The sequence below is a fragment of the Notothenia rossii genome, assembly GCF_949606895.1.
Source record: "Notothenia rossii genome assembly, chromosome: 2".
Lineage (NCBI taxonomy): Eukaryota > Metazoa > Chordata > Actinopteri > Perciformes > Nototheniidae > Notothenia > Notothenia rossii.
The window spans coordinates 71069331-71085770 of NC_136904.1; the positions used below are offsets into that span (position 1 = coordinate 71069331).

The 16440-nt window shown below is 41.8% G+C and overlaps 1 protein-coding gene across 3 annotated transcripts in view; it reads right to left on the reverse strand.

Annotated features, from left to right (window-relative positions):
• The window catches only part of LOC307028848 (neuropilin-2-like), a 109080-nt gene that overhangs the window by 80498 nt on the left and 12142 nt on the right, over window positions 1–16440 (reverse strand). For all 3 annotated transcript variants that reach the window (XM_079664197.1, XM_079664196.1, XM_079664198.1), the window contains exon 2: window positions 11226–11406. In XM_079664197.1, coding sequence (XP_079520323.1) covers window positions 11226–11406 — 181 coding nt within the window. The remainder of the gene's footprint in view (window positions 1–11225; window positions 11407–16440) is intronic.

The window sequence follows — 16440 nt, forward strand, 5'->3', positions numbered from 1 at the left end:
CACATCTAGTGTGAGAGTTTCTAACAGTTTTTTGATATGTTTTTGTGGTCCTCCTTGTGGGAGGAATGTGGGAAAGTTTCCCTCACTACATTTAAGGTAACACAGGGTGAGTAACTGGTACACAAAATGCTAATTATTTGGCTGAAATATTCCTTTGAAACTAATTAAAACAATTGTTGTGTGTGTGTGTGTGTGTGTGTGTGTGTGTGTGTGTGTGTGTGTGTGTGTGTGTGTGTGTGTGTGTGTGTGTGTGTGTGTGTGTGTGTGTGTGTGTGTGTGTGTGTGTGTGTGTGTGTGTGTTTTGGGGTAGTTGGTGTTGAACGGGAAAGCTCTCCACAGCTTGTCTGACGTGAACCAAGAACAAGGTTTGGACACAGATGCTCCCCCCCTCCCCTCTGCCTGGGTCTTAATTGGCTTTCACACGTTCCCCCTCTCTCTTTAGGTCGGGAGTTCTTACACCTGCACATGTTCTTCAAACATCAGGGGTGCCTTTAGCTGTAGACAGAGCGTCTGCAGACACACAAAGACACAAAGACACACACACACACACACACACACACACACACACACACACACACACACACACACACACACACACACACACACACACACACACACACACACACACACACACACACACACACACACACACACACACACACACACACACACACACACACACACACACACACACACAGGAGCTGAAAGCAGGCCAGACTTGTAGTAGTACTGTATGTGTCAATGTCTTCACAATACAGTATAACCAAGGGAATAAACCTTGTTTAAACATAACTGTCATAAATTGTATTATTTGGCCAACGTTTCCAAATGTTTTCTTATGTTTTGTTGTCCTCATCATGTTTGAAAAAAAAGAAAAAGTCTAAACTAAATTTGAAACTAAATTAACTCTATTTGAACATTAGATGAATTATGAAATTGAAAGGCCAACTTTAATTTCAAATTAATCTTCAAACAGACAATTACTGGGTATCATATTTAATTACAAAAAGCAATGACATTTCCAATATCACCTTATTATTCTGGATTTGTTACGACTATTTTTTCATTTGCCTATGCACATTTAGCTGAGAAGTGCATGTCACAAATCCAGTATTGGGGGGTCTATAATAAACATTTGGAAAATAACTGAAACAGTTTATTAGATATAAAAACGCATACACACAATTTTCCTCCTGAACTCATGTGAATGACATAATCCAATTCTAGCTTAGCCCTACCATTTATTTTAAGGTTGGTTTATAGGGAAGTGAAAATTGTATTTTTAAGGCTCTGGCTCAATTACAAACCTACCCCCAAGAAAGCAGAAGACCAACTGTAGCAAAAATCAAGCAAACCATAAACATCCGATATGAAACCGAACAAGAAACTAAACCAACTGTTTTTGGGGAGTTTTATCATAGATATTATTTATAATTTTTTGTCCGAGATACGTTGATGTGAAAGCGATACTAAGACAATTCCTGTTTCTGCCTGAGAGAGGGGAATTTACACCCTCCACCCGCAAGAAGGGAGCCTCATTCAGCTGTGATTGTGACTCCAGAGTGTGTGGGGGTCGGATTGAAATTCAGCCTCTATGTAAAGTGAAAAACAAATATGGAGATGGTGAATTCAGCCAAGCTCTCTGACTGTCCAAAGAAACTTGCAGCAGCACTGACAATTTCCATAAGCCATGACAGGCTGTAGTTTAGCAGCTGCTACGGATGACTATTACTTCACTCACTTCCTACTACTTATTTTTCTCCAATATACTACAAACATCTCTGGAGACGAAGACTTCAGACCCAACGCAACCATTATACCATATTAAAAAACACAGACGTATCCAAGCTAGGAAAGCCTCTTGCATATTACTCCTGAATTAAGAATTAGGAATCCATACAGCCATACATTTTAGCTATTATCTCAGCTCTCAAATTGGTTTGCACTAATGCACTTATTGTCATTAGTAGTCAATGTGATCCACAGTAAGTGAATTATAGTCATATTTTGTTTTGTTTGTTTTAATGGACCTAGGGATAAGAGAGTGGGTGCCCTGCAATGCTGGTTTTTTAAATTTGGTTTGCAGTGTGTTTTTTGGATATGATACACACACTCACCCTGCGTATGTGTAGTATCAAAGTCAGTCTGTCTCTCAAGCCGTTAATAGAGAGTGAGGAGGATGACTGACTTCACTGTTATCAAGTACTGTAATAGGCCTATCACTGCAGACAGATGGACAGTGTGTGTGTGTGTGTGTGTGTGTGTGTGTGTGTGTGTGTGTGTGTGTGTGTGTGTGTGTGTGTGTGTGTGTGTGTGTGTGCACGTGCGCATGTGCGTGTGTGTGTTTGTGTGTGTGTGTGTGTGTGTGTCTGTGTGTGTGTGTGTGTGTGTGTGTGTGTGTGTGTGTGTGTGTGTGTGTGTGTGTGTGTGTGTGTGTGTGTGTGTGTGTGTGTGTGTGTGTGTGTGTGTGTGTGTGTGTGTGTGTGTGTGTGTGTGTGTGAGTGAGGGCATGTGTGTCCGGCAGGAGCCTTCAGGACAACCAATCGATTCCTCATTATGGCTTTAACACACATTGATCAGGGTCAGTCCTTCAAAGACACATACACACGGGCACACACACGCACACACACACACACACACACACACACACACACACACACACACACACACACACACACACACACACACACACAAGGTCGGATCAGGCAGACCTTCAGGGCCTCAGGGAGTGACTGTAAATCAGACTACTGATATTATCATCATTACCTGAGTGTGTGTGTGTCTGTGTGAGCATTGCCCCACTGCATTTTGTGGCATGAAAATAAAAGATCAAAGCCTTTCCAAACTTGTAGATTGACAGGTCTGTAGGAGGAGACCATACACAAGCAAAATATTGATAATATCAGAAATCTGAATATACTGCAAACTTTTCAAATAAAATATTGAGAGTCTGATATACAGGAAGTTGTGACTGAAGGAGTGATTTAGGATCAATCCCAGGTCTCTTCATACACGAGGTGTTGATTACAGGGGAAAAGCAGCAGAGTATGCCTTTTTCTAACTTCCAATAGTGTGGGAGTCTCTGACGTTCATGCACTCTGAAGGCGATTTTGGAGAGACAAACTGCACCTCAGGTTGATTAAACTTCACATCACTGCTGCTTTATCGCTGCTGTTAAATTAAAAGAATACAAGGAAGTACCTGCCTGACTAAACTATCAACCACATAGTGGAGGAAAGCCAAGCAGTCCTTTGCTTCTGACCAGTCAAAGTCATTCAATCTCAAAGACAGTGAAAGGAACATTCTGAGCATAAGCAAGAAGTGAATATTAACATTTGTAGGTACAAATGGTGTATTAGGTAGGCTACATTTTATTTGTTTGGATGCTTGCCTTTTCAAAAGAAGCTTCATTATGCGTTTTGGGGGTTCCCTTTCCTGTAGTGTGTTATATAGGTTTGTGTGCATGTAAATGGTGTGCAAAGGCCAACATCCCAAAGTTAACATCAGATTTCCCAACAACGCCCCCCCCCCCCCCCCCCCCTGCCTGAAACGCCTCCATTGGACTTATTTTGTTTAAATACTGACACGTCTTAACACTTAACACCAACTTACCACATTGTGTTGACCAATCACAACAGAGCCAGACAGCTAACCAATCAGAGCAGACTGTTCTTTTTGAACATTTGAGCATGCAAACATGTCACAGTAGAGGCACAACATACAATTATTAACCTGAGAATGACCATAATAGGGCCCCTTTAAATGAAATCATCACTGAAAAGTATCACGTGTAGCTGGCAAATAAGTGATTAATCTATGATCGATTACAACTGTAGGATGTTTGCATCCCTATTCAGGTATCAAGCAATCTGCCTTTAACATTTTCGCACTGAGGATTTTTGATTTATCATCAACCTAAACTGTGTTGTAATGCACTTCAGCCCCCCAAGGTGTTCTCTCCCCTGCTCTCTCTGTGGCTTTCTAATAACATTGTCTTGCAGCTTTGTGTCAGGATGCTTGTCTGGACACATGGCCCTCCTGCTGGTAGTTGCAGTGATGCTAATTCAAACATGCAGGCAGCTGCTAAATGCCCACAGCTGGTAACCGTACATCCACTGTAACACCAAATGTTGCTCTGCTGTCTTCCTCTCTCTGTCATATGGTCTCTTCATCTCTCCTCCACAACTCTCTTTTTCCCCCTTCTGCCCTAGGCTAGTGTCACATCACATCACTTTACCTCTTGGTCTACTTTCGATCCCCAGGACCTCCGCATCGCAGCAAGGTGTGTCTACATGTGTGCAAATAATACTAGATTTTTATACCAATGCAGAATGTAGAGTCTGTTTTACAAGGTTCATTTTCAAAGAGTTGGTTAAAGGGGGGATGTTTTCCAGTTGATTACTTACACTGAGAACATTATTTCATGGTTTTCTGAAAATGTTTAAATACGCACATTAGTATTTATCTTACTAGACATAATTAGCATACATTTCCAGAACATAAATCTGAACATTTGATATAAAACAAGCTTTGAAGATATATTTAGTACACTTCTATACCTTTCGTAGGAAAATACAATTAAAATGGGTAAAAAAAAGTAGAAAATGTCAATTCTCTAAATAATGAGGCAATGATTACTTTATTACAAGTTTTTTGTGGAAATTGTATGTTTAAATATGCAGATGATGAATTATTTGATGCTAACTTGTAGCATCAAGAGAAGATAAGTGAAGAGAATAAATGAGTTGAGGACACAAAAAAAACCTTGCATGAAGTTAAATGATTGATCGAGGCAGAGTACAAAGACAAGGTCTAAATCATTAGTAAAACCATTATCGTTGACTGCAGCTTCTCTGTCATATAAATCACTTCTTAACTCACTGCTTTGCTCCACACTTATTGTGGAAGCCACATCTCCGTGAAACTGCCTACGTGCCTGTCTGCTTAATGTGATCTTACTTTGTTCGAGTTTGTTTGAGAGCCCAACAAAGTCTTACACTGTACACGTGTGTTTGCTCTCTTTATATCAATACTACAGACTTATCTGACTTGGGAGTGATGTGAGGTAAAGGAAGACTGGAGAAGGGGGAGAATGAGGAGAAGGGGGAGAATGAGAGACGGACAGATATAAAAGGGATTTAAGTGATGGATAGACAGAGGCAGCAGGATAAAAGAGAATGAAGACAGATATAGGCTGAGCGAAGAAAGGTTTATAAATGATAAAGAGAGGAGAATATACAGTATGCAGTGGGAGGCAGGGGGTGAGCAAATAAAAGAGGAAGAGAGACAGAGAGTGTGGCATTTGGTTCTCCGCCTCTGTTTTCTCATATACGATGTTGAATAATGATCTGGCCTATAAAAGATTGGCACTATGCAGAAGGATGGAGGAGAGGAGGTGCTAAGGAGGGAAGGGAAGGAGGAGAGAGGAGACATTAGAATGCAGGAGAGGAGAGGTGATGAAGAGAAGAGGTGGGACAGAGGAGCAGGAGAAAGATGATAGATGGGCTCCATTGGGTAGTGGTGAGGGGGCGGGGGGGTCGGAGAGGTGAGGAAGGGTGAGATGAATGGATGGAGAAGGAGAGGGAGAGAGAGCCAGGAGGAAAGAGGAGAGTTGGTAGCTGTCAGGATGATTTGAGCCTGCCCTCAGTGGACCCTGACGCTGCACTTTTCCCTAAGCAGCTGTGTGTGTGTGTGTGTGTGTGTGTGTGTGTGTGTGTGTGTGTGTGTGTGTGTGTGTGTGTGTGTGTGTGTGTGTGTGTGTGTGTGTGTGTGTGTGTGTGTGTGTGTGTGTGTGTGTGTGTGGGTGTGTGTGTGTGGGTGTGTGTGTGTGTGTGGGTGTGTGTGTGTGGGGGGGGGGGGGTGTCCTTTTCCAAACACTCCAAATAGAGATCTTGCTTTCTGAGATAGAGTAGGGCAGCGAGCTAAGAGGAAAATGTGAAGCAGACAACCGACTGCAAAAGGCTACATGCTGTACGTTAAAGAGGGAAAGATTTGAAAGCAGTTCTTTGACCTTAGCTTTCTTGGCAGTTGCATCGTGGACAAGATGAATTTGCATCATAAATATTCATAAATAAAGAGAGGTGCTTTCTCTCCTCTACGATTAAAAATAAAAACGATTAAATGATGTGTCTTTTCTCTCAAATACAGTTTTTACAAACTCAAAAGAAGTATAATAAATCTAAGAAATATTGGAGGACTGGGCTTGTTGCTGTGTAAACACCTGGGTTTAAAACGTTGATGTCTAAGAGTCATTTGAAAGGTTAAAGCAATAGTTTGACATGTGTTAATACGCCTTTTTGCCTTCTTGCCAAGAGTTAGAGGAAAAGATTGATTTCATTCTCATGTCTGTACAGTAAATGTGAACCTGGAGCCACTAGCAGTTAGCTTAGCTTAGCACAAAGGCTGGAGGAAATGGCTAGGCTTGCTCTGTCCTGTCCAAAGAAAATACAAGTCGCAATACACCAGCAGCTGTACAGCTAAGTAAAGCTGACAAGTTGTACCTTTAGTGCAAGTTATGTGTCGGACTGTTTCTTGGCCGGGTCACGGTGACTTTCAAGAGACTTGTCATCACGGTGAGGCTGCCAGGCAACCTGTTTCCAGTCTATATGCTAAACTTAGCCAACCAATAGCCTGGCTGTGGCTTCATATTTAATGTACAGATATGAGAGTGGTATCAATCTTCTCACCGTACTCTTGGATAGAAAGCAAATCTCAAAGTATTACTTCAAGCTGCTGCTTGAAGTGCAAGTGATGGGTGGAAATAACTGCAGAAAGGAGTTGTTTAAGACTTTACAATGTGTACACTAATCTCTCTATTTTCAGAACTAACAAAGGTTCTAGGCTAAAGTCCTGTGTCCACATAACATATTTTTCTGAGCGCAGTTCTCTTTTGTCAATGGTTCCCAATGACAAGTAGGCAGTCACCATTGCATTTGGCTTAGCCCAGCCCGCACCTTTTTGCGCGCTCAGCCGATTTTGTGTGGTCACTCTGAGCAATACTATTCCAAACAGTGCTAGTTGAATATATCACAACTTTTCGAATGTGTGGATGGGGATCACTTTTTTGACAGCCTGTCGAAAGATGTCCAGCAACTTTACGTGTTAATTTGAATAGTTTCACAGGGCTTGTGCTGGATCAGACTCGGTTGCAAATTCCAAAAAATACCAGTTAGACTTTATTAAGACGATTTCATATCCAATTTTATAAAGCACATTTGAATCTATAAAAAAAGTCTCAAATCTCTCTGCCAGCATGTTCCCATCATTTCCCATCATGCCTGTGTTTTTCTGATCAGTGCTGTTTTTTTATTTCAAGCTGCAGAACGCTTTGCCTTGCTTTCCGCTCTACCATGCAACCAAAGCCAAACTGCCAAAAACAATGATCGACACCCAATCCTCTGATCTCTGTGTTAATTCTTCCAAAGTGTGAAAATCATGCTGTAACAATCCTGGTGATGTCACTGTAGAAAATTCAGAAGAAGCTTATATTTGGCCTTGTTTGTCTATCCTGAATCTTATATGTCCACGGTAACGTATTTCTGCCAGAAAAATGACACCTACACATGGTAGGTGTTTTAATTAACATAAGTTACACCAAACATAAAGTTCTTCACATTTATGTTGCCTTCTTGGAGCTTTTATCAACTGTAACTGCAACTGTAAGTTTGTACTCGTGAGCTGCATCCCCACACAGTCTCCTCTGTCCTGCCTGTGTATCAGTCCATCATGTGGCCTGGATCTACACGTCTTTAAACGCTTCAGCTGCAGCTGTTGGGTGATAACTGAAACCTGCCACCAGTGACAGACTAATGTGGTACCATGGTGCCTGTCATGTGAAGGGAAATGGGAAGTCATGGTGAGTCATGATTGGCCACGGCTAAACTGATGTTAGCAGGGGGCACAAGTTTTCTTTTCATCCCTCTCACCCCCCTCCGGATGACTCGTGGCACTACAGAATATGAATCTTAATGAAATCATCTCTCTCTGTCCGACCACCTCTGCATCGATCTTTCCTGCACAGACAGCAGAGGGCTCGACATAATGTGATGCATTATGGATTACAGATTACCATTTTAAATTGCAATCAGGACAATAAGAGATTAGATTGCTTCAAGGCACTGACATAATAAAACAACCCTTGTCCGTCCAAAGCATGCAGTGTGTGAGTGTGTGTTGATGGATGTTTTCATGAGGGACAGATGCAACTGTATCATGAGTTTTTTGTATGTGATAAACAAATAGACAGAGGAACCATATTGAATGCTTATAATGTAGCCTTTGTCTAGACACAGACGGCTCCTTTGTCTCAAACATGATGTGTGTGTTTGTGTTTATTCTCCTCTACATGAAGTGAGGATAGATGAAGTTTTCTGTTTATCATATCTAAATGGACATCTTAATCTCATGATTTGAGAATACATGTTAAATATAATACATATAAAAGGGTTGTCCTTGATTAACTAAATACTCATCAGATAATAAACAGGGATAATAGACACAGAAATACAACGAACCACTTCAAATCGTGTGTTTACTAGATGCTCAGAAAACATTTTGGAAATAAGTCAATGAGCATGACCAAGCATAAAGAATTACTAATTTACTAAATAAGTCTTCGTCGACTTAGACCGAAGCTACCAATTGGTTGACTAAACGGCTAAGAGGTAATAATATTTGTGAGATAAAAAGAGAATAAGTGGGCAAATGAGACGCCATTTGACATCCAGACAAGGAGCCGGAGACACTGGTTTGTGTGTGTGTGTGTGTTTGTGTTTGTGTGTGCGTGTGCGTGTGCGTGTGTGTGTCAGGGTTGTTGCTGATAACCACTCGGGGACCACGTACGTCTGCCCCCCGCAGACACACACACGCACCCTTTGCTTCTTCCCCTTGGCCTCTTTGCCCTCTGAACCCAACAGCTCAATTTCAGCCTACCCCTGCACAGTGCACACACACACGCACGCACGCATGCACGCACGCACGCACGCACGCACGCACGCACGCACGCACGCACGCACGCACACACACACACACACACACACACACACACACACACATTCGCCTGCAGACTTAAATAGTACTGTGCTTTAGGACACTTGTAAATAACTAGCCCATTAGGCTTGGGATATTACCTCCAACTCTGTACATATCACACTCTTACTGGCATGGTTTAACAATGAATGTAGATGTCGTTACTGGAAGTAAAACTAGGAATATATTAAGACATGTACCCGAAGTCGTACAATATAGAACATCCACAAATACACACTTTTTGATGTGCATAGGCTAATAAATAAATCAGAGGCTGTTGTTTCTAAACAGACCAGATTCTCTCCTCCAGGGAAAATACTGGACTTTAAATGGATGTAAGGAATTCAAAGAAAAAGAGGAAAGAAGGCCAAGGGGAATAGGGGATGGGGAAGGGGAGAAGGAAATAGAGGGGCAGACAGAAAGAGAGAGAAAGCATCTAATAAAACTGATCCCAGGATTAGAACTGCAGAGTAAAACAGAAAATGACGAGGACAGGGAGACAGAGGAGTGTGCTTTTCATTTCCACAGCACAGCGCGAGAGTAAAGCGAAACAGAGCAGAGCACAGCGGGCCTTTTCAACCTTTCAGCCTTTCAACAAACAGCCAGCCGGTGAAATATTGATGCTTCAATTCCAACAAAGAAATGTCTGAATGATTTCGGTACATCTGAGTGGGGAAATTTGCCAATCTATAATTGATACAGCTGAAATGTTAATAACTGGACAGGAACGCACCGGAACAGAGAAATAACGGGAGATAGGGGAAAAGTGTAAGTGTGTGTGTTTCTGCCCTTTTGCCTGTGTCAGTGGGTTACTGTCTGTGGTCTTTTAGATTCCAGAGAGCCACTCTCTACTATGTGTATGATGAAATTGTACATGCAATGACGGTCCCACAGTGATAAGGGAAGGCTAAAAGTTTAAAGTAAGATAGAAAACTTCAAGTTGTTGAATAAAAAACAATACAATACTTGTGTGTGTGTGTGTGTGTGTGTGTGTGTGTGTGTGTGTGTGTGTGTGTGTGTGTGTGTGTGTGTGTGTGTGTGTGTGTGTGTGTGTGTGTGTGTGTGTGTGTGTGTGTGTTACTCTCAGTTACTAGTTCCCTAGTACTAGCTTCCCTGTCTTTCCAAAACATTTTATCCCTTTAATATTGGACTTCAATCATGTTGTACTATAGGTATAATTTCCATTTTATGAGCTGCAGCTGTTGCCATCTATGGAATGGGGATCACTTTTTTGACAGCCTGTCGAAAAATGTCCAGCAACTTTTATTACGTGTTAATTTGTATAGTTTCACAGGGCTTGTGCTGGATCAGACTTGGTTGCAAATTCTGCCCAAAAAATACCAGTTAGACTTTATTAAGACGATTTCATATTCAATTTTATGAAGCACATTTGAATCTATAAAAAAAGTCTCAAATCTCTCTGCCAGCATGTTCCCATCATGTCCCATCATGCCTGTGTTTTTCTGATCAGTGCTGTTTTTCTTATTTCAAGCTGCGGAACGCTTTGCCTTGCTTTCCGCTCTACCATGCAACCAAAGCCAAACTGCCAAAAACAATGATCGACACCCAATCCTCTGATCTCTGTGTTAATTCTTCCAAAGTGTGAAAATCATGCTGTAACAATCAATGTGTTGTAATCAGACTTTGATAATTAAGAGACAGGGGACCAGAGGGAGGTCCCAAAGTGATTATTATGGGATATTCCAAGCCAGAAAAACAGGAGGAGAGTGGGCTGAAGTTCACCGAAAACACCAAATATGCCAACTCTCACACAGAGACAGGCTGGTGGAGACAAAAACTCTGAAGAGACAGAACGTTTTTTCACAATACTGTAGTCAAAACTCCCCTCACTTCTTATCCTTTATTAGCTGAACTCTAATCAATGAAATGTTTCAGTTCTTATTTTTAAATCTCTAAATTCCTTAGTTCGCAACCCAATCTATGACTTTAAAAGCCAGCCAGCCGTCCAGCCAGCCGTCCAGCCAGCCGTCCAGCCAGCCGTCCAGCCAGCCGTCCAGCCAGCCGTTCAGCCAGCCGTCCAGCCAGCCAGCCGTCCAGCCAGCCGTCCGTCCATCTGTCCATCCGTCCATCCGTCCATCCGTCCATTTATCCAACCATTCATCCATCCATTTATTCAACCATTCATCCATTCATCCATCCATCCATTCATCCATCCATCCACTCTCTTTAGACTTTACCTGCAGTCCAGTTTCTCTATCTCAAAGTGCGGGTTGAAGTTGAGGACGATGCGTTGCGAAGGCTCGGGGGCTGTGATGACCCAGCGGCAGTTCTGGTGAGGGGGGTACTCCAGAGGGTAGCCGGGGGTGGTGATGTAGCCTGCATCGCTGGCATCTAAATAGCCACCGCATGGCTCAGACGCTGGATGGAGAGAGAGATATATAAAGTGTCATTACCAGCATATATAGAAACCACAAAAGTCAAGTTGATGTAGACATTTGTATTTGTTGTGTCTTTAATACTCTATATCCCGTTTTTGTAAGATATGGAAAGTACTCAAAGCTTTAAGTAAATGGTCTTTCCATTGGTTAATGCACATGTTTACACATTGGACAAAGGTCATTGATTAGTTTTTCCAAATTTGATAAAAGAAACTGACAGGACAAAGACAATGAGAATATGTCTTTTAAAGGGAATTATAGTAGGAAAGGTGAAGAACTGTAGACAGAAAGATTATATTTTTTGCAAAGAGAGACAAAGATGGAGCAGATAACCCTCCAATAGCAATACACAACCTAAACACCTTCCCTCACAGCAGCAGATTTAAGTGGCGAGTACCATCGGGATCAACTTTTGTTTACACGTTTGTTTATCAAGTGTGCTTCTTCAATGGGGGAAAGGGTTGGTAAACTGATAAAATGCTGATAGGAGTTTTGTTTGCAGAGACAGGATATGAGAAACAAAGAAGCGTGTGTCAACGTGTCGATGTAGACATGGTGTCAAAGTTCAACTGAGCATCACGACATACAAAGACTCCATTCTGACCCATTCTGACTGACACACTCACACACACAAATGTACACACACAAACGTACACACACACACACACGCACACACACGCACACACACACACGCACGCATGCACGCACGCACACACACACACACACACACACACACACACACACACACACACACACACACACACACACACCCCCACACACACACAAACACACACACACACACACACACACACACACACACACACACACACACACACACACACACACACACACACATCGAAAGCAGCTCTCCAGATGCCACAGTCACTGTCACAGAGCGGATCCACTTGTCAGCAGTCATAAGTCTGTGTTGTGTTGAAAACAATGCCCCTAACTGTTTCCCGCAGATGTACCCTGACATAGATGGGGTAACTCATATGTATCTGTGACACCCGACAGCATAACACACACAACTCCACTGTATTACGACTATGGTATGTATTGTGCGCCATGCTGCCTTCCTTGTTTGATGGACTGTCCAGACTTTCTACACACTGAACATCTTTATTGTTTAACATCTGCACAACTTAAGTTAAACCATCATGGGGGATACACTGAGTACCATCTTTGTTAAGTCCGAGCACTTTCAGCATAAAGGCAGTGTATGAGCCAACATCTGCAAGAAGAAGCTGAACAAGGTTGCCAGTAATTCTCATTTAACAACCGCCAAAAAACAAACAATTTAGGGAGTCTTTAATTTGTTGTTATATGTTACATTCTAATTGCAGAAAATATTGTAGTCTGCAGTAATTAATGGCTAATTAAACGTATTAATAAGTAAAATATGTTGCCTAGTGATTGACAGAAGAAAGTGGCAAAGAGTGGAAATACATAATTACAAGTACCTCAAAATTCAGAATTAAGTACTTAAGTAAATGTTCTTCCACTAGATGTGCTTGGGGGAGGGAACAAAAAAAATCAGTGCTTTATGGCTTAATTTGTTAAGTAGATTTTTATTCTCCAAGGACTACTTTACCCAAGGAGTTATTCTGCACAGAACTGTGATAACCCTGTACATTTGGACCCGGACAGATTGATTTCAACAAATATTTTGGTTAAAAAGATGGCCACCACGGACCAGGTTACGCTAATAAAAACAGCATCTGTGCATGTCGGCTGCTTGCTGGGAAGAAGTTGGCCGGTGAGCAACCCCTTAGATAATTTCCTGTTTGTGAGGGAGAAAAACAAACTCACAATCAAGCTCCTGACTGTCTATATTATTGTTTCAATCAGGTTCTTGAAGGAAACTTCCTAATTGAAAGAAACGGGAAGAAGAAGTTGTGCTATGACATTTTTTTTATTTATTGCCGCTGTGCTGAGTGGGGTGACATAGCCAAGTCAAACTACTCAGCAGAACACAACATATCTCCAGACTATAAATAGACCGGCTTCTGTAAACCTACTCTAATAGGTCACACATGCACACACGCACAGCATAAACACTTTATCAGACACCACCTTCCAAACTAATTCAAGGTGAAACAATCTCAACTTGTATCAATATGCATGCACACAAACTGACGCACATACACTCGAGGGGGATATAAGGGCGAGGTCACATCCCAGCACCCTATGCAAAGTGATTGACACTTTGGCATCTATATCTGGTGTCTACCTCACACTGCCTGCTAGCAATTAATGACCCCTCGTCTGTATCTCTCTCTATCTCCCCGCCTCTGTCTGTCTCTCCCTCCTCCGTCATGCTGTGAGCCAACTAGTCATGTCGATCTCCTCCTATCCGTTTCCAATCTCCCTGGTGACATGCGGTAACACAGGAGCAGAGTTTCAGGGCCTATGTAACCCAGCCAGACGCATTTCATCCCAGCACCACCTGGATTAGTGTTTAACCACTGAGGAATCTCACAGGAGCATCAGCCAAACACCACTTTTAGAACACGGAAGGCGTAGCTAACGGTCTTTAATTAAAAATCTGCTGAGGCGATGCTAGGGGGTAAACATCTAGGGTTGTTAGTACAGTCTAGTTTATTGGCACATAAACACGTGTTTTAAATAAAGAGTCAGTACGATTTTGAGAAAATTATTATATTAGGTTTTAGAACATTGTGCAAGAGAGGTTAAAATCAAAAAATGGCTTACAAAGACACCTTTCCTTTTAAGAATAATTAACCAAAAAGAAAAAGGATAAATAGATAACACACAGGAATTGCTTTTGTGAAGGTTTCAAGACAGAGCAAACCAATACAAAACTGACAAAAAGTGTATGTAAACAAGTAAAAAAGCATTAAAATATCTGCTTATTAAGGCATTTTCAAAAAAGAAATGTTTTGATTAAGGCTAATGTGGACGTTTCTTTTAGTGATGATAGGAGGCTGTTTATATTTATATTTATTTTTTATAAAATATGGGGACACATTCAGTAGCGTGCTCTACTTTGTCTGTTTATAAAAAATGTTGTATTTATTTTGTTTTGTGTTTTATTTGATTTATGCTAATGCAGATGTTATATCAGTGATGAAAGCAGGCTGTTTATATTAATATATTTATTTTCTTATATTTGGCATGTGACTAAAAAATTTTTTTTAATATTTCTACTCAAGACTAACTAACCCCTATTCTCCGCCGCTCTCCTATCTTCACCCTTGGTGTGCAGCCCGATGAAGACTGCACCTCCCAGACTCTGATGAGTAAGACTGGCGTGAGGGAGAGACACACACTGTTTTTGCGTGAAGTGTGTGTCTGCTCTGCTTCAGGCGCATATCAATCTCCAGACACACACAAAGTCATGCGGCCGTTATCAAAAACAGGGCGGGAAGGGATAACAGTAGCGGTGATGAGTGCATGGATGACATCTCATCTTCCAGCATGAGGTGCAACCAAACATATGCTGGACTCATTTGTCATTATAATGTAGAGTTCCCACAGTTTTTTTTACCAAGAAACAGTTAAAATACAGCTTCTAAAAGCAAATCTATAGCCGTGCTAATTTGTATTCCACACTTGGAGCACTCTGACCTGCACGCTGGGAAGAGAGTGTAATGTCTGTGTGTGTATGTGTCAGATCAGAAGAGATGCTGAGTCGGGAAAAAAGCCGGAATTCATGTCAAGCATTATCAAGCAGGTAAAAGTGACACAGAGACTGGAAAGGGGGGAGGGTGATGGAGAGAGTGTCAGCGAGAGAGAGAGAAGGAGCAAAAAGGATGTGCGGAAGAACAGTTATTAGTGTAGGTGTTGAGAGGAAGAGGAGAAAAAAGAAGAGTGTTACGGTTACTTGAATAAGTCTTAATTTGCCCAGTAGGACTCTATTTTAGAGATGTCACTCAGTCCCAGATCTCAGTCATTCTCAATAAAATGTTATCTTAACCTATGAAGAAAGTACCGAAGCCTATTCCATAAGTGAGGGAAAAAAATAAGATTTACTCCCAGTATTCAGATCCACTCCATGTTGGAACCTCTGCCCTTTCAACACCCTCAGACGAAGTTTAAAGAGGACAGTTATGCACATTTTCAGGTTCATTTTTGTATTTTGTGACTCTACCGTGACATGTTTACATGCTCTAATGTTCACAAGATCTTTTCACCCTCTGTCTGAAACCAGAGCCCAGTCTGCTCTGATTGATTAGCTGGCCGGCTCTGCTGTGATTGGTCAACCACTTAGAGATGTTCCGCCCCTTAGCTTATCACGCACAATGTTTTGGAGCACTAGCCAATAGAAGCTTGAGTGTTACATAGTGATGTCACTAGGATACATTAGTAAAACTGGTGTGAACTTTGGGATTTTAGCCTTTACAGATCATTGACATGCAGAAAACTATTTTAAACACTACAGGAACGTAAAAACAGGATGGCAATATGATCATGCTGACCTACAGAAATGTGATCAAATTAGTAATAAACGAAAAAATCCTCCTTTAAAGCAGTAAAATGCTCGACCATACACTTTTGCAGTGAACTGGTATACGGTTAATAAGATAATATAAACGTATAATGAAAGTGAAGAGCCCTATCACCACGTTATCTGTCTGTCCCGTACAGAAGACACATACACTTGCTTCCTCTTGACCCCGGACACCAGACAGCTTTCTCCTAACCACGTCCACATGTGTGATCTTCAAGGAGAGGTTGTATTTTTAAACCGCATATTCACGACAACACGCACAAAGACAAACTGCTGAACATCACTTATCCCCCTCTGGCTTAGACGTCACTGAATTCAGACCACATGCACACACACACACACACACACACACACACACACACACACACACACACACACACACACACACACACACACACACACACACACACACACACACACACACACACACACACACACACACACACACACACACACACACACACACACACACAGACACACACACACACACACACACACACACACACACACACACACACACACACACACAGAATAAGCAGC